At 38.1% G+C, this 19,918-nt stretch overlaps 1 protein-coding gene across 1 annotated transcript in view; it reads right to left on the bottom strand.

Annotated features, from left to right (window-relative positions):
* Nucleotides 1-18,147: 18,147 nt before the first annotated feature.
* Nucleotides 18,148-19,918, bottom strand: part of THSD4 (thrombospondin type 1 domain containing 4) — a 338,894-nt gene continuing 337,123 nt past the window's right edge. The window contains exon 12 of the mRNA XM_036736984.1: nt 18,148-18,679. Coding sequence (XP_036592879.1) covers nt 18,537-18,679 — 143 coding nt within the window. The 3' untranslated portion in view covers nt 18,148-18,536. The remainder of the gene's footprint in view (nt 18,680-19,918) is intronic.

The raw sequence follows: 19,918 nt of genomic DNA, 5'->3' as shown, positions 1-19,918 counted from the left end.
AAGCTTTTTAATTTAATGTAATCAAAATTACTTATATTTTGTAATGTTCTCTATCTCTTGTTTGATCATGAATTCTTGCTTTCTCCATAGATCTGACAGGTAGACGATTCCTTGCTCTTCTAATTTGCTTATGGTGTCACCCTTTATGTCTAAATCATGTACCCAATTTGACATTATCTTGGTATGTAATGTGAGATGTTGGTCTATACCTTGGCTGGGGAACCTGCAGCCTTGAGGTCACATGTGGCCCTCTAGGTCCTCGAGTAAAACCTGGACTCAATAAAAAGGATGCACTTGAAGACCTAAAGGGCCACATGTGACCTTAAGGCTGAAGGTTCCCCACCCATGGTCTATACCTAATTTGTGCCCTATTGTTTTCCAGTTTTCCTAACAGTTTTGAGTTCTTATCCCAAAGGCTGGAGTCTTCGGGTTTATCAAACACAAGGTTACTATGGTCATTGACTACTAATCTATTGACCACCCTATTTATTAGCCAGTACCAGATAGTTTTGATGATTATTGCTTAATAATATTGTTTGAAATCTGGTATGACTAGGCCACCTTTCTTTTTTATTAATATCCTTGATATTCTTGACCTTTTGTTCTTCCAGATGAATTTTTTTGGTTTTTTTTCTAGCTCTATAAAACAATTTTTGGTGGTTTGATTGGTATGGCACTGAATAAGTAAATTAACTTGGTACATATATGTTTAGTATTGCTATTGCTTCATTGTTTATAATACCTTTTAGCAAGATGTGGTTTCCTTCTTTATCTCATTTAATTGGGTCTATTTTGGCTTTTGCTTTATCTGAGCTCAGAACTACTACCCCTGCTTTTTTTTTTTAACTTCAGCTGAAGCATAATAGATTCTGCTTCAGCACCTTGCCTTTATTTTGTGTGTGTTTCTCTGTTTTAAGTGTCTTTCTTGTAAACAACATATTGTTATACTTTGGTTTTTGATTCGCTCTGCTATCTGCTTCCATTTTATGGGAGAGTTCATCCCATGCACATTCACAGTTATGATTACTAACTGTGTATTTCCCTCCATTCTATTTTTCCTTCTGTTTATCCTCTCTCTCCTTTTACTCTTTCCCTCCTCACCAGTATTTCCCTTCTGTCTACCCCACCCAGTCTGCCTTCTCTTCTGTCAGTCCCTCCCTCTTTACTTAATTTACTCCTCCCTATTTTCCTGTCAGGTAAGATAGGTTTCTATATTCAACTGATTGTGCATATTATTCCCTCTTTGAGCCAGTATTGATGAGAGTAAGATTCAGGCAATGTTCATCATCCACCCTCCCATCCCCAACCCCCAGTGTCTGCAGATATCTCTGTTTACCTATGCTGACCTGGACTGGAAAAATGCCTCTCTCCTGGCTTTTCCTTAGTTTTCTCAATCAGGATTCAATCTGATGCATTGTATAAATCTTTGTGGAAGAGATTTTCAAGGGAGTTAAGCTGTACTTTTCTTGCTACTGTGCTAACTTGGCTCAGTCCTCTTCCTTGCTTATACTCTTGAAACACTATGAGACATCTGCCTTCTGCACTAGGAAGGCTTAAGCTGAGCGTGTGCAGAGAAGAGCTAGAGTTTTTAGGACTACAGAAGAAATGATTTTGAGAGTAGGTCCTAATGTCACATACATCTAGTTGTTATGCACAAGAGAATTAGCAAAATTTATGCAATGCTCCCTAGTTTCTGTGATGCCATCCTGATGTAAATGAAATAATTTACTCTCCTACTATGGTGGGAGACAAGTTTATGAAATCAGAAAACTTCCCAAATTTCTCTCTTCCTTGGGAAAAGCAGAAAAAAAATAGTTTTCACCCAGGGGGCAGTGTAGAGGGAGGCAATTGAAATTTACAGTTAATGTGAAAGGGATGGGAGAGAATTATTTATAGAAAGGCAGATAAATTTTCTGCTTCCCCCTTCATCCTTGTAAAGTTGACCTTGGAAAAAGGATGGTGTCTGTTACAGTTGGATACCACCATGTACTTCCTAATTAAGTTATTTTGCTTTACTATGTTATGAGATCTGAGTGAGACATTGACATCTATCTTAAAGAACAAGTTTCCAAAAGATGAGGGCTAAGCCTAGAATTAGCTAGAACTTGAGATAAAAGAAGAACAGAACTACAGCGACCATAGACCCTAAGATTCTGTCACATCTTTGATCTTTTCGCAAAATAAGTACATTAGCCTGGATAATCTCTATCACTATGTTCATATACATTTATATGGAAGCTTCAGTGAAAGAGTAAAACATATGTTAGATGAGAGAAAGAACAGTCAAATTGGGACTAATATACATCTATCTGTTTTAACATAGTTATAATCTGGGCACTTCACCTTCTTTTAAGATTCTCTTTTTTCCCCTCAACATGATTTTATAAACATTTTCCACTCAATATAGTTCCCTAAATTGTGATTTTTAATAGCTATGCAGTAGTTCATGATGCTAGCATAAGGTACTGTCCATCCTTTTGCTATGTGATCATTCTGAGTGCTGAGAGGGATTGGGGGGAAAAAACTTTTGTGTTGGGAACACAGATAAAATCATCTTGAGAAGAAACACCCTTTCAGATAAGAGAGCATTCAGAGAGACATAGGCTGTTCTGAGGAATGCAGAGAAAACTGCCTTTCAGATAAATTTACTTAGAGGATATGTTTGAAAGAGGTAGATTATCTGAGGGGAAGGTAGCCACAGTGAATTGTTGTCCATCAGCTCATTTTCGCACGATTTTTCAGAGATTTTTAAGGCGTTAGCTAATAAACTATAAAACAAGTAACTATTAAGGGAATACTGAGTGATTAGATCATGTCTTTTGGAATCATGTCTGAGGGAAAGGTGAACTTTTAGAGTTTGACATCATACGTTAGAGATAGGTCAATGCTTGTGAAGAAATCCTGATCCGAGGTATTAGAAGGGAAGGTAGGAGGTGACCAGATGATGATAGAAGCAGGAGAGCAAGTCCAATGCAGGAGGAGTTGGGGACAGAAGACACAGAAGGCAGAGGAAGAAGGTACTTACAGGTGACACAATATAGGAAATAACTGGTGCTAATCCTGGGCAGAAGTTTGCTGGGAGGCATGGAAGAGAGGCAATGCCTCAGTGAGAGATGATTGGTTGGAGAAAGATGGCATAGTCCTCTAGCATTATCTATAACCTGAGAGGAGAAATCTCTCAGGGGCACAATCCATATTGTCTTTTAATTACCTCTGTAACTTGACAGAGAGAAACAGAGGAGGAGGGACAAGTTTTATGCCTATTTTACAGAGAGTTGTGTTCAATTAGAAAAGTGGTGTATCTTTGTTGAACGTTGATTGAAGAAATAAAATCTCCTGCTATTTGAAGGCATAGAAAGATTACATAGCTGGGATGGCAGCATAGCTCAATGACTGTCTAAGCAGATCTGAGGAGCTTCACAGTTCTCTGGTTTGAGGGAATTGTTTTTCCCTTAGATAGCTTAACACTACTTGAGCACCCTGTTAAAGGTAGCTGCAAGCTAAAAGAGCCTGCCATTGTTTCAATAGTCTGAGAGTATTAGAGAAGAGGCTTCACCCTGTAAGAGAGCTGTGACAACCAGAAGTGGAAGAAATAGCAAAGAAGTTTTACCCATCAGATGACCTGTAGGCATAGACTATTCTAAAAAAAGACCAAGGATGTCAAGACGTGATACCCAAAGTTAGGAGTTGCCCTGTGACATTCCCCTATTCATATGCCTCCTTGCTAGGTTTTTGTGTGTACCATTCTCATTTATGGACATTGTGTTCATGAGTGGGAGAATGGTACCCAGATTTATGGACAGACTGTTATACTTTGATTATTCTTGTTTTTGCCTTCTTATTTAGTAAACATTTCACATTTAAAAATTGATGGTGCTATTGTTACTGATTTTTTTAAAATGAGAAGTACACAGGCAAGATCTCAGGAGATAAAGCACTAAGTAGTTGGATGTACCTACCACAACTTCCCTTATCTCCCCTGTACAACAATAATATACACTCCCATACATACCAGGCTTACCCTTAGGAGCCTGAGAGAGTTTGAGACATGTAGATACCCTCTGAGGATACTATTCTGACCTACTGAAGTGAGTGCAGTTGGGTAAGTGAGCCAGACCCAGCCTAGGAAGAGAGAAAGAGAGTGATCCTGGAGAGATATTGTGGTCAGTGCCATACTTCAGCTGCACTACTATACTATGATTTGCTTAGTCATTTTCCAATTATGGTATGTTGATTATTTATAATTTTTCAGTATTACAAGTGGTGCTACTATGAAAATCTCTGAATGAATGAATTGTTTTTCTTTTGGGTTAAATATTTGGTATACATTTCATAAAGTGGAATTATTGGGTCAAAGGATATGAACATGACTGTGACTCTCATTACAGATTACTGTTCTCCTGAAAAATTAAATTGATATCCAGTGTATTTTTCCATGGCCCCACTAACAATGTCTTTTGTCATATATACTTATTTTTTCCTAGATCACTAAATGCATCATTATATCTTAAATGCACATTTTAAAAAGTTGCTGGTAATATCCCCCAGTATAAATTATCTATTAATTTATTTTAACCACTTAGTGGAATATGATATTGATATTTGTATCAATTCTTTCTTCTGGATTGTATGTTTTTACTAATTTCTTGTTTTTTTATATTTGTACATCTTCTGTTTTGTTGCTTTCATTTTATTGTTTATTTTATCAGTTTATATTGTGTGAAGAATTGTTCTTATTATATATTTCACTATATCCATCTTATCTCAATTGTCAAAAATGTTCCTATTCTTCACATCTAGAATAAATATGCCATTCTGGTTTTGAGTTTGTAAGCATAGGTTTAAAAATAGGGAAATACTTTGTCTCATTTGGAACTTACGGCAGTGTGTAATGTAAAGTGGAGATCTCCACGTTGTTATACGCTCGTCCCATTTTTTATTAAATGGTGGCTCTATTCCCTATTAATATTCTTGCTTTGCCACATAATTATGAAAAGTCAGAAGGGACAGATGAAGTCATCTAACTGAATCCCTATCTGAAAAAAAAATCCCTTAGCATCCTCAACAATCTACCTTGTATTTCATCATTTACAGGGAAGGAAGACCCTCTCATCCCCACTTGAGGCAGTCCATTGCACTTTGCATTTTGCACATTGCATTTGGAATGACTTTAATTGTTAGGAAGTTTTTCTATACATCTAGCCAAAATCTCCTTCTCTTGACCTAGTTCTCTCCTCTTAGGTTGAGCAGAACAAGTCTAATCCCTTTTCCATGTGGCAGACTTTCTGAATAAATCTTTAAAAAGCCAAACCAAAACTAATATCCCAGGTACAATAAAAAAAATCGTAACACCAATGAGAGAGAACCAGGACAACAATGATAAATTTAATATAGTACATTTAAGTTTTCAAAGGACTTTAAATGTTCTCTAATAGAATCCTTAAATCAATCCTATAAGGTAGATACTCTTATTACTGACATTTCATAGACGAGGAGACTGAGGTTAAGAGGGGTTAAGTGATTTGCACCAGGTCACGTAGCAAACAAGAATCCGAGGAAGCATTTGAATTTAGGTCTTCCTGACTCTAAGTCTAACACTATTCACTGTACCACTTAGATGCCTAGTCAACTGGACAATAATTGTTCAAGTTCAGATCATGTTACTAAAAAGAGATATTTGTTGTCATGTCTCGGGGTGGTTTTTTTTAAGAGGTTTCCATTTTATTATCGTGATTTGAGTGACAAAGAGACACCTAACACTATTATTTACTCTTTCATTCTCTCAGAGACTCTTATTCCTCTCTAGAACTCATAAGTTTCAGAAGAATTACTAACTGACTTTAGTTAATAGAGTTTGTAAAGCTAGAGTCCTTTATATTGATGAAATCATAGATCCAAGGTTCTCCCCAGTCTCCATCCCTCAGTTCCGATAGTCGCCACTATGAGCAAGGCATGACAGAGCGAAGAGAAAGGGTGGTTTCACTGTAAGCACAGCACTTGGCTAAGATGAGTACTCTTTTTGAGACCAGAATTAGATCACCTCAAGACTTTAGAAAACCTAGGGCAATGATAAGTTTAATGACTTGCCCATGGTCACATAGAGCTATTACATAACAGACTTAAGACTCGAACTCAGGTCTTTCTTATTCTCATGCAGCCCTCTGTCCAATGTACTGTGCTGGGTTGCCCTCTAATAGATGCTTAATTTGAATTCCCTTAGTTTCCAGGAAATCCAAACAGGATCTGTTAAAAGGGTAGCCCAGTATAGACAGAGAGATGTTGAACTCCAGGACACATATTTTTTTGGACACAGATGGTGAGGGAATTTATTTTGCTTGACTATGCTTATTTGCTTTTCTTTTTCTTTTCCCAATTGGGCTGGTGGTGGGAGGGAGAGAAAATCAATATCTGTTAATTAAATAAAATTTAATTTAAAAAATGAATTGTATTCTCCCAGACCTCCGCTTCTCCAAAGTTTGAGGGGGAAGGTTTGAAGATATGCTTATCCTCCCATCTTTTAATATCCTCTCTTCCTTCTTTTTGGCAGCATATCAAATCTTCCATTTGTCTTTAAAGTTTAAAAATTTGACCAATAGGCATCTCGGGTTCTTTGAGGATTTCCTGAGTGGTGGGACACTATGATCCCGCTTCATATTCATGCCAAGATTATCCGGATAATTTTCTTCTTGAATTATAGAACAAGGGCTTTTGTATACTAGAAAGAAGGAGCCTCAGATGTAGACTCAGGAGACCTAGATTTAAATTCTGGCTCTCCCATTTAGCTAGCTGCATGACCCCAGGAAAGATAAAACTTCTCTAAGTCTCAGTTTCCTCATCTGTAAAACAGGAATGATAACATACTTGCACTAAATACCGCACAGGATTATGATTAGAAAAGCGTTCTGTAAATCTTAAAAGACTGTCTAACTATGAGCTATTTCCCTGATTATGGTCTTCACATTGTTGGCCTTTTCTATTTTCCCTGGCAGCCCTATTATTCACAGACTGGTTCTCTTTGATGTCTTTTTCTAGGTCTGTCAGTTTCTTTTGCATTATTAACATCTGTTTGTGTAATTTAGCACTGATTCAGCTTTGCATATCTTCGGCATTCCTGCTCTGTGTCCTGCTGCATCAATTATGGCCTCCCTTGATGTTTTCAACTTCTCTATAGTGTTTCCAAGTTTAATTCTGTCTTGTAGTGTCCTGGCTTCTTTCTTATTTGCAATCATTGTTTCTTCTTTTATCCTTTAAAAAAAACATTTAGGGGTGGCTCATTTATCTTTGTCAGAGTCTACAGGTAGTATTGAATTTTGGCCATTGTTGTCAGTGTTGTTGGAAGGACAATAAAGTGCTGGACTTGTGGTCAAAAGATCTGGGTTCAAGTACTGACCCAATCAGTTATTAGTTTTCTAATTTGAGGCGAAACACCCTTTCTGTGTCTTAGTATCCTCACCTGTAAAATGGGCATAATCTAGTTACCTTTGTAATTAACCTCTACTCCAACTTTGTCAGCCAATATCCCTCTTCAAGGAGTTCTGAAACTCTTGTCCTATTTTCACTCTCAAATCTCTAGTAATCCTTTGAGAAGGGGGTGAGGGTGGGGTTTAATATGTTTTGGTCAGTTCTTACTGTTTAGAACATGACTTGTGCGTTGGCAGAAAGAGTCTCACTTAGGAGTGTGATTCTGAATTTTTTTGTGTGTATTGGATTATGCCTTTAGAATGATATTTGAAAAGAAAAGTTTCTTTCTCTGGAGGGAGATAGCATTTTTCATGATAAGTCCTTTGGAATCATTTTGGATCTTTGTATCACTGAGAACAGCTAAGTCCCTCACAGTTGATCATTGTACAATATTGCTATATCCTGCTCATTGTTTATTATAGCATAATATTTGAAGTCTGCCTGTTCATCAGTTTTTATTACACAGTAGTATTCCATTATATTCATATACCACAGCTTGTTCAGCCATTCCCCAAATAATGGTCATTCCCTCAATTTCCAATTCTTTGCTACCACAAAAAGAGCTGCTATAATTATTTTGGTACATATAGGTCCTTTTCCTTTTTTTAAAACCTCTTTGAGATACATAGCTAGTACTGGTATTCCTGGATCGAAGGGTATGCACAGTTTTTATAGCCCTTTGGGCATAGTTCCAAATTGTTCTCCAAAATGGTTGGATCAATTCACAACTCCACCAACAGTGCATTAGTGTCGCAGTTTTCCCACATTCCATCCAATATTTTTCATTGTCATTTTTCTGTCATAGCCAGTCTGATGGGTATGAAGTGGTACCTTAGAGTTGTTTTAATTTGCATTTCTCTAATCAATAGTGATTCTGAGCATTTTTTTCACATGAACATAGATAGTTTTGAATTCTTCATCTGAAAACTTTACAACTGACCATTTATCAACTGGGTAATGATTTATTCTTATAAATTTAACTCAGTTGAGAAATGAGAAACTTGTTGTAAATTCCCTTCTCCCCCCTCCTCCCAGTTTTATGCTTTCCTTCCAATCTTGGCTACATTGGTTTTGTTTGTACAAAACTTTTTAAATTTAATATAATCAAAATTATCCATTTTACATCCTGTAATGTTCTCTTGCTGGTCACACATTCTTCACTCATCCATAGATCTGACAGGTACACTGTCCCATGCACCCCAAATTTGCTTATGGCATCATCATTTATATCTAAATCATGTTGCCATTTTGGCATTATCTTGGTATACAGCATGCAGCATTGGTTTATACCTAGTTTTTGCCAAATTGTAAAGCCATTGAAAACCTTGAAGCATTGTACAAATATGAATTATTATTAATTTATTATGGAGTCACTGTAGTAAACCAGAATGTTGCACTAAGGTTTTAAAAGTTGTTTTTAATTAACAGAAATCTATTATCTTTCTTATCCCTTATTCCATTCAAAAGAAAAAGCAAATTCCTTGTAACACAAAGGCTTAATCAAGTGAAACAAAATGACAAAAGACAAAACGACAATGACAAAAAAAAAACAAACAAAAAAACAAAAACCCATACGTCTCATTCTGCACCCTGAATCCATTACCTCCCTGCCAGGAGGTGCCTCATCATTGGGCCTCTGGAATCATAGATGGGGACTGTATCTATCGTAGTTCTTACAGCTTTCAGTTATTTCTCTTTACAATGCTGTTGTCATTGTACAAATTACTCTCTTGGTTCTTCTCATTTCATTCATCTTCAGTTTATAAAACTCAAAAATGTTTGTTAAATTTTAAATTGTTTTTCTTGCTCTGCTTATTTTACTCTATCGGTTTACACATGTCTTTCCATGTTTCTTTGAAATTATCTATTTCTTCATTTCTTACATCACATGAGTAGTCCATCACATCACATCACAGTTGGTTCAGCCATTCCCCAACTGATGGACATTATCTTACTTTCCTCGTTTTTACCTCTGCAAAAGAACTACTATAAATATTTTTGTACATAAGGACTTTTTCCTAATTTTTTTATGTCTTTGGGATATGTATAGATCTGGCACTGACATAGCTAGGTCAAAGGGTGTTTACTGTTTAGCAACTTTTTGGGTATTCAAATTTATAAGAACAAAACCCAATAGATAAAAAAAAAAGTGGTCAGGGTATATGAATAGATAATTCTTAAGAAGATATCCAAGCTACCAGTAGCCATATGAAGAAATGTTCCAAATAACTAATAATTAGAGAAATATAAATTAAGCAACTTTGAGTTTCCACTTCATACTTCTCAGATTAGCAAGGATGAGTTTTTAAAGATGGAAACCGACAATTGATGAAGGAAAACAGGATTACCGATACACTTTGGTAGAGCTATGAATTGTTCCAATCATTCTGGAAAGCAATTTGGAACTATATCCTCCAAATTACTAAACTGTGAATATCCTTTGACCTAGCTATGCCACCACTAGGCCTATAATTTAAAAAGATCAAAGAAAGAACAAATATATTCATAGCACCTTTTTTGTGGTGGCACAAGTTATGGGTTTGCTCATCAACTGGGGAATGGCCAAATACACTATTGTATAAAATTCACTGAAATACTGTTGTATCATAGGAAATGATGAAATGGATGGTTTCAGGGAAAACTAGGAAGACCTATATGACCTGATGCATAGTGAAATGAACTCTAACTAGAACCATGTAGAACACCAACAGGAACATTTATAAAGAAAAACAGCTTTGAAATACTTGAAAACTCTGATTAATTTAATGGCAAAGCATAACTCCAGAGGACCAAAGATGACACATGCTCCTCACCTCTCTTCAGAGAGGTCATAGACTTAAGATAGAGAATAAGACATAGATTTTTGGATGTGGTCAATTTGTGTATTTGTTTTGCTTCACTGTGTATGTTTGTTACAAGCGTTTTCTTTATCTTTTCACGTCCAGTGAGTTTATTGTGGTAGGGAGAAGGCTGGAGGGAAAGCAAAAGCTTGTTAAAATTTTTAAAAAAGAAAAAAGTGATTGGGAGAGCACTAGCCTTTTGAGGGAATTGGAGTTTTAAAGTCTAAATAAAGGATTTTCTATTAACTTTCATCTTGCTGATTTTAGCCTAGCATTACAACCTACCAAGATAGCTTTGAATCTTGATTCTTTCATTAGGTATTCCTCTCAGGTTTGTTATTCATAAATTTGATAAGCATGTCTTCATCCAAGTCACTGACAAAATTTTGAACAAGACAGGGTAAAAGAGTCTAGCATATTCTCTTCCAGCAGAACTGTAACTAGGGAGGGCGTGAACAAAGCTTTGCCTTAGGGCACTGAAATTTTGAGGGCACTGATGTTTAAACTACTTTAGCTGCGCAGAAACAATGGAGCTAAGTACTTAGTGACCTCCAAATAAACACTTAAAATTGGAAGCAACGAGCAGACATACTTCATCTCCGGGATGGCTGAAGCCCAGATGAGTTCTTTCTACCCTGCTCCCTCTATACTTGCCAGAAGTGGAATTATAGTCCTAAAGTCTCCCCACCAGCTCCTGAACTGAATTTGCTTTTTAAAAATTGATTTGAGGGTATTTTGTCCCTGCTGCCAAAATTGCTGGTTAGGGCTCTATCTTCCAGGTTGACAAAGTCATTAATCAATCTTCTTTGAGTAGCATTATTCAACCAACTGTGAAACCACTTTACTACCACTTAAGCTTCAAGCCACAATGATCTTCTGTGACTTTGTCAAATAATTTGTTAACATCTATATTAGGGTGAAATCTCAGGATAATATGAAAGGTATACTCAGGTCTGGTGATACTGAACTCCAGTTCTTTATCTCAAAACTACTTATCTTTTGGCTTTCTTTAGTTTGTGAAGATATGTGACTGTCCATTTTGGGAAACTGAGAATCAGTCCTTCAACAAGACTGGCCCCTTTAGGGATCAATCCCTCTTTTAAGTGTATTACTCAAAGCCACAAACTGAACTTGTACTATGCCAGATGGAAAAGAACAAACATATTGATCAAAGCTGATATTTTAATTATTTATTTTTCATAATAATAAAAATAAATTAGTCATAAACAAAAATAGTTAATTTTTACCACATAGAAAATTACTGTATTTACTCACATAATTCTTCCCCCTCTCAAAAAAATCTTTCTTTTTAAGAGATATACATATATATAACATATATTTTTTGTACTAAAATACAGGTGATTTGAAGGGTAGTAGTAGATTTATTTGAGAAAATCTCTCCCAGCTATGATGGATGAACTCTGGGACTTCAGTTGTTGCTGCCAAGAGTGTAATTTCTTCCCAGGTGGAGGTTCTGAAGGATTGGTTGTAACAGTTAACATGGTGGCACCTCTTTAGGCATTCTCTTTACTCTGACCAAGCCTTTAGAGTAACTTCTGTTGATGGTACTGGCAAAGAAGCAGTTCTTCTCCATCCCCCCAGCTCCCTACACACGAGGAAGAAATAATGCAGTGGGGACAAAGATCATTTATTTCCCACTACAAATTGTGTGTGTGTGTGTGTGTGTGTGAGATAGAGGACGGAGACATGGCATGGGGTTGAGGGCAAGAGGGGATCACATCAGTGAGTAAACATGATATGTAAGATGAAAAGGGTGGCAAATCAGATGTTCGGTTATGAAGCTAGGGATAAAAATCCCTGAGCTCAGTCACAAAGCATGATAATATACATTCTTCTTTAAATCCATTCAAAGAGATTGGCTAATGAGAAAGTTAAACAATGGTAGCTATGGATTTACAGTATGACATATATAAGCTGTAACATTCAAGGAAGCTGAATTAGTATATGATCAGAAAATTTTATGCAAATGTAGATTGTATATGTAAATAAATACCTGTTAGGTCCCTTTTAAAAAATTAGCATATTCTAAATAATAAACTATTTTGGTGCAGAGGCCTGTTCTGTAGACATAGCTCCGAATACATATTTCCTATAAACATCTTCTATTTACAAATAACAAAATAATAACTTATCACGAAGTATTTCCTTCTGCCAAACTGGATGACGATGGATTTGGAGATGAGGTCAAATGGAAATTTGTTTGTGGAAAGCATTTTAATTATGTCATTCATGTGGAGAGCTAATACTCTGATAGATGAATTTGTATTGACCTGAGAAAATTGGCTAGAGTGAGTCACCATTACTGGACTTACTGAATTTTCCAAGAGAGGAAGTGTGGGATCATAGGAGAAAGTTTTGGGTTTGAAATTTGATGTCCTGGCTTTGAGTTTCTGCTTACTTACTAGCTGTATAACCTTGAATAAGTCACTTGATGGAGTTTCCGTTGCCTCATTGGTAAAATGAGGATTACAACACTTGTACTACCCATCTCACTAGGTTGTTCGGGGGGAAGTTCTTTCCAAATTGCAAAGCGCTAATCAAATATAAGCTATGATTGTGATCATCCAAGCAAGAAACTGATATATAAATTTCATGGTCACTTATATCTAATCATATTTTTTTCTAAAATGAGAGAAAGAGATGGTGGGAGGAAGGGAGAGAGAGAGAAGAGGAGGGGGAAAGAGCAGGTGGGGAGAGGGGAGGAAAGAAAGAAAGAGAAAAGGGGGAAAGAGGGGGAGGAGAGAAAATGAGAATTCTTATTATGACCCACTGTGGAAACAGGAACATTTCCTAGGTCAACGTGGAGTCATTTTCTTGCAACAAAGACCTAGTAGGACTGAGACAGCAGCAGTGAACTGTAGGAGAAAAGAACAAGGGAACTCAGGTCATGAAACCTAAGCTCAGTTCAGGTTCTGCCATCATCTAACTGGGTACCCTTTGCCAAGTTACTTTCCTTCTCTGGTTCTGTTTCCTTATCAGTTAAGGAGAGAGGTGTATTTTATTATTCCCAAGGGCTTTTTCCCTCCTAGCCTAAAGCTTGAAAGAGTGTACTAATAGTGCACTGGAACATCCTTGGGGAGTCAGGGCACAAGGCAGGACTTATGAACTACCTCCCAGCAGTCCCTGGAGAAGGTATGCTTGTTTTCATCACTTTTGCTTAAATGGTTTTATTGCCTTCTAGATAAGCCATATCTTATGACATTTAGATGCTAAAATAATAGTTGCAACAAAAAGAATTTGGCTTAATAGGATATTTGTAATAACTGGATTTCTCCCCACTAAATGACTTTTCCCTGTCTCCCATGACTCAATCTGTCTTAAGGAAGCCAAAAATGCTGATTGTTTTGCCTGACTAGGAATTTTGACAGTTCTTTCCCCAGGGTTATATGAAAGCCAGGGGTCACTGACCCCAGAGGGTGGGTGGGAGAGAACCCTAGTGAGTGGCAGCTGATATAATCTTGATGTAAGCAACTCTTAAAAAATGAAAATAAAATTGAAGGCATCATACAAGTGCAAAGCTAATTAGTTCATTTTGGAGTGTCTTGGTTTAGACCTTGGTGAACTTCCTTAATCTCTCTATGCTTTAGTTTCCTGATCTATAAAATGAGGGGGTTGACCTAGAGGACCTCTAGGGTCTCTTCCAACCCTCAGTCCTATGATCCAACTTCTTTATTCTTTGATTTACTGTTCTTGGAGAATAAGAGCCTTGGAGACAGTGCGGTGCAGTGCAGTGAGCATAATGGATTCTGCCGGAATATTTGAGGTTTGCCACTCATTCTGCCATGTACTACATAGGTGGCTTTGAGAACATCATGTGGGCTCTTTGGGTATCAGTTTTCCCCTATAAAATGGTGGGGGGGATTAGGCTAGATATCCCCTATGGTTCCTTACAGCTCTAAATCTATGATCCTAGGATTTCTCTACTACCAAGCTTATCAATAAGAGAGGCTGGATGTGCCTCATTTCAGATACTTCTTTACTTCTGTGCAAGAGTGCATTTAAAAACAAATATGAGACATATTCTTCACATTATCATAAATTCAATTAGGAGCCTCCTCCAGGGCTCAACAATTAGAAAATACTTCTTTATGCTTACTGCTTAGCCTAAATATTCCTTGCTACCATTTAAACTCCATCTTCTCTTACTCTAACCACCAGGGGAGTAGAAATTAACTGCTCACCATCGTACTTCAAATAAGCTTTTCAGATGGCTCATATCAGCTCTCTCCTCCTTGGTTCATGGAGACTGCCTGCCTGGTATTCCCACAAGGGATCATAATTTCTACTGCCTTGCCTCTGGTAGGAATAGTTTATAATCCCCTTGAACAACCCAGCTGTTCCTCTAACCAAGCTAAGTTAACGGTGACTGTAGCTTAATCTCTTTTACAGCACGTAAAGTTTCATGATGTGTGGACTTCTGTGCTCCAGCCTGCTGTTGGCAGGTCTATTGCTGTCCAATATGAGTCATAGAATCATAGGCTTAGAATTGGAAGGGAAGTCAGGTATCGTCTAGTCCAATCCCTACTCAAATCATGAATCCAATTTACAACGTACAGCCAGTCATGGGGAGCTCACTAACCCCTAAGCCAGCTCATTCAACTTTTGGACAGATCTAATTGCTAGGAAGTTTTTCCTTGTGTTGAGCTGTAACTTGGTCCCCTTTTGCCTTCTTGGAAACAAAGACAACAAGCTTCTGCATGAAAGCCCTTCAGATACCTGAAGAGGCAACAAGCTTTTTCCCTTCCCCCTTCTCCCACCCCCTTCCCCTGCAGAACTCTGCTCTCAAGGGTGAACATTTCCAGCTCTTTTAATCGTTTATCCATAAATTTTATTGGCCTTGCCAATTGTTACCCATTCTAGCTTGTCAATATCCCTTCTAAAATGTGGTAACCAACCTCCCTCCCTTTTTTGCAGAGGTGGGGTTCTATGGGTGTGGAACATTCATATACTATCAGAGCTAGTTAATCTTTTGGTTAGTTTTGCCAAACTGCTTCACCTCCCTCCCCTATTGTGTTTTTAATTCCTTATTTTAAGGGATGACTCTGGGTGAAAGGGAATAGGGATGTACATAGGAATGAAGGTGATATGAAAATAAAAGATATCAATGCAAATTTAAAAATAAAATAAAAATTCAGTGTCAAGAATCAAAGTACCCCAGATATAGTCTAAGAGAGAGTACATCAGGATTATCAATGGGGGTAACATAGGGCAGTGGAAAGCTTGCTGGATTTGGAGTCAGAGGACTTGGGTTCATATTTTGCCCCCAATACTCATTACATGTCTGACTTTGGGCAAGCTATTTAACCACTCTGGGCCTCAGTTTCCTGATCTGTAAAATAAGAGGGTTTGATTAAATGACTTCTGAGTGTCCCTTGCAGCTCTGTTCCCATGATCCTGTGATCTTCCTTGCTCTGTGCTCTATCATTGTCCTACTGCAGTCTGGAAATGCATTAGCTTTTGCAGCTGCCACATCGTATTGCTGACTCATAGTAAGCCTTCGCAGTAAGCTCTTTATTCTATTATGGGTAATAACAGAAAACCAATCTTACTAACAGCATATGGGGAGTACAGCTTCTAAGACTTTGAGGCATGCTAGAGTGGCACATCCATCTGAGCAGACTATGCACTGGAGGATTCCATTAGGTGACTGCCTTTATACTTGGGACCACTACTCTTTATCCACTCAGGCTTATTATGGACCAGTAGACACGGAGATGGATCAGGGAGTCTGTCTAGGGCCACTGAGGGCCAATGCTTACATCTTATCAGCTGAGGAGAATCTTGGCAGACTGAAGGGTAGCTGGGTAGCTGCTTTTCAAAGCTGCCTAAGAGCACAGGATGCTGTCAATCATAAACCATGCTATCATTTCTTTTAAGCTGCAACTAAATTCCATTAAAAGGATTTTCAAGTTATTGGGAACCCGTGGGATAGGTTCAGAAATAAGAATCTCTTTTCTACCCAGAAAATGGAAATATACTCGGCCCCTTGGCTCTCAATAGGATAAACTTCCTCTATGATTAAATTGATCTAGCTTGAAATTCTTTTCAACAGGGGAGAAAATCTCTTTGAAAATACTGGATTACAGAATTTTCGGAGAGTTCATCCTGAGTCTGCCTTGGGTACTTTACTTTGGCAGGAGGGAGAAGTCAAGTGAGCTTCTGAATAAAGGAAGAAACTGAGGCTAGAAGGGCATGAATCTGCCTTTTAGATTATTAGCATAAATGCAGACCTGTGTATGAGGAAGGAGGCAGGGGAGGCGTGGAGAGAGAATCCACTTCAGAAAGACCACAGAGCACTCATTATGAAGGAGAAGTCTTTCACATTTGAGAACAGATGGTTCCTTAGGGAAGCTGTCACAAGCCTGTCCCATTGGTCAAAGAGGTAAATCCAGGTGCCTAAGATGGGGTGTAACCCCAAATGGGGTCATGAAGAGTCAGACATGACTAAGTGACTAAACAACAACGATGATGACGTTCAGGAGCAGGCTTCTCCTATTTAATAATCTTCCTTTAACTTTGCCCTGAACAGCATACTGGACCTGGTCTTCAAGACCTGGGCTTGAATGCTGTCTCCACTGTTGACCATCTGCTCCTGTGATCAGAGACATGTTTCAGGGAGATTCTATTCCCTGAATTGCATGTACCTTTTCTTTCTCCCTGGCTGCCTTTAGATTCAGTTAAAATCTCATCTTTTATAGAAGGCTTTTACCTTTCCCCACAGATGCTAGTCCTTCCCCCTGTATACACCTTGTATGTATCTAGTTATTGACAAGTTGTCTTCCTCATTAGAATAACAATGTCCCTGAGGGCAGAGATTGTCTTTGCTTTTTTTTGTATATCCCACACTTACTCAATCTGGCACTTGGTAAGTGTTTTAATAAATTCTTGCTGACTGACTGATTTCATTCATAGGATCGTAGATTTATAGCTGGGTAAACCAAGGCCTGGAGAGGTCAAGGTCACACACATAGTAAAGTGGCAGAGGCAGGAGATCAGCCTTACCTCCTTGAGCCTCTGTTTCTTCATTTATAAAATGGAGTCAATCATGCTTGTGCTGTGTCTCAGGAGGCTTGTGCAGAATGCAATCTGTAAAATGTAAGGTGCTCTATAAAGTGAAGTAATGGAAAGAGGCCTAAATTTGGAATCAGTGGATATAGGTTCAAATTCTGCCTTGGCAACTCTGCTAGCTGTATGACCTCAGGGGAATTGCTTCATCTCCTGGGCTTAAGTTTCCTTATCTGCAAGATGAAAAAGATGGAACAGATAGGTTCTAAGATTCTCCTAAGCTCTAGAATCTATTTTTGATCACAAAATAAAATTGGACCATTAGTCAGTGGATCATAGAAGAAAAATTCCTGGGGGGGGGAGGGGCAGGAATATGTAAAAGAATAACAGGAGAGTAAAAATTTCAGCCAATCAAATCACTAGCTGCTCGGTTCTACTAAATATTACATCACTGGCAAAGCTGTAAGAGATCCCTGCATCTATGATTTGTGCATATTCCTGGGGGTGGGGGAGAGAACACTAACTGGTCAGTTTTTATAGACAAAGTATTAGGGAATGAAGATTTGGGGAGAGAATTCTCATTCTCTACTCATGTTCTCATACTCTAAATAGGAAATTTCATGGGCATTTGGTATTGTATAGGATATTTTATATTGTTTAAAAGGTATCTGGTTATTCAGCATTTTGGTTCTCTGATGACCTGGGTAGGGTATGTGATCCTTGGTAAGACCAGACAGAAAGTAGGCATGGGTAAGCGAGGGTAGAAAAAAGAAAGGATATGCATCACTCAGAAAAGCTTAACGAGGCTGATAGATATATTACTTTTTCCAGGTCCTATCTTTAGTCCACTAATTTTTAAAAAGTCGACAAACACCAAGAGCCACAAAACACTTGGTCAACAGCATCGCCTGTTTGGAATGTGTTGTGATAATAGCTTGGCTGCACATTTCTCATGAGGGTCTTTAGCTGATGCTGGGCATGCAGAACAGGATTAATCAGTGGGAATGTTCAAAGGATAAGGAATCACTTGAGAGCATCATTTTTCCAACCCTAACATACTCCCAGATACCCCTTCCCCATTATATTTAACTGAAGGGAAGTGATTAAATTGTATTTGTGTGTCCCCTGAGCCAGGCCGAGCCTGCTGAGAGGCACCCACAACAACACTGCTTACAAATTTGTCCAATTCCACAATGATTGGAATAGGCATTATCTACGCCCTGCAAAACTCGACTGTCTGTTGGCCACTCTTGTACAGGATGCACAGCATGCAGTCTTGTAATAGGTGTACACACAGAGCCGGGCCTGGACCACCACGTTGCAGTTGTAGTATTTGTCTTTGCAGTTTTCATCTGGGGTGAAAGAGAGAGAAGTTTCATTAAACATCTTCCTACCAAATTCCTGTGCCTTTCTGGTAGCTGTGCTCTAGTTGAAATGCCAGCACCTCCTGTGTATACCTGGACCTTGAGAATAATGACATGGCAGTTAAATGGGGACAGTTGAGACCACCCTGTTATATCCCTTTTTCGGGCCTCCAATGTTTTCTGGAGGACCACCAACTTTGCCTTCCATATCAGTGAGAACAATATAGGAAAGGGTGTGAACAGCTGCTTTGTTTGTATTTCAGGTAGGTAGGGTCAGAGTTCTGGAAATAGATTTATTCTTCAAGCTCAAAGGGGTGGGTGTATCAACAGCATCTCCAATAAGCCTCTAGGCATAAGACAACAGACTAGAAACTCAATGAGAAAAGAGTGGTGCAATCTATTGTCCAAAGATTGATTTAAGCTAGTCAAGTGTGGTATCTGAAAAATTCCCTGCATATTGAGGTCAAATTCTGTGAATTTTTATAATGTATACAATTTGCCCTATGAGAATGATATTTTAAGAAAGTCAGTGTTGCATAATGGATAGAGGGCTGGCTCTCCTGGGAATCAGTAGGGCTTCAGTTCAAGTCCTATTGCTGTTTCATACTAGTTGTGATATCTATGTGTGCATACACACACATACATGTGTATATATATATATATACATATACATACTCGTATATATCTATATGAATATTATACATGTTTTTGTCTCCAGATAGTTATATCTATATAAACAGAGCAGAAATTCATCTATTTGGTAGAACATTGCCCATGTTATGGTTACCATGTGTTTGTAAGAGGCAGAATATAAACACATGCCTTTCTGTCCCCAAGGCCAGCCTTCTTTATCAAACTGCCTCTCTATAGACTTCAAAGTATTCATGACTCTGTTGGTGTTGGTAATATCTCTGCTGATAGAGGTTGCAAACCCTCTAGACCTTCATATATACTCTTCATGAGTTGCTCCAACTAATGAAATTAAACTTCTAGTGACATACCTTTGAACTCAGAAAGGTCATTTTTCTTTGACAGGCACATGGGACTATAGCCAAGACTTTCCAGATTAGTGAGGTCTTTCAAGGCCTACTGACAATTGGAATGAATGAATGAAAATGTATTTATTAAATGCCTATTATATGGGCATTTGAGAGCCCAAGGTTTCCTTTACTCCATGATGAATTATCAGAAGAGTAGGAATGACTTTAACGAAGTCAGTGTGTATCT

This window comes from Trichosurus vulpecula, chromosome 8, assembly GCF_011100635.1.
Source record: "Trichosurus vulpecula isolate mTriVul1 chromosome 8, mTriVul1.pri, whole genome shotgun sequence".
NCBI lineage: Eukaryota > Metazoa > Chordata > Mammalia > Diprotodontia > Phalangeridae > Trichosurus > Trichosurus vulpecula.
The sequence above is the reverse complement of the archived record's forward strand: the minus strand, read 5'-3'. Positions and strand labels throughout refer to the sequence as shown.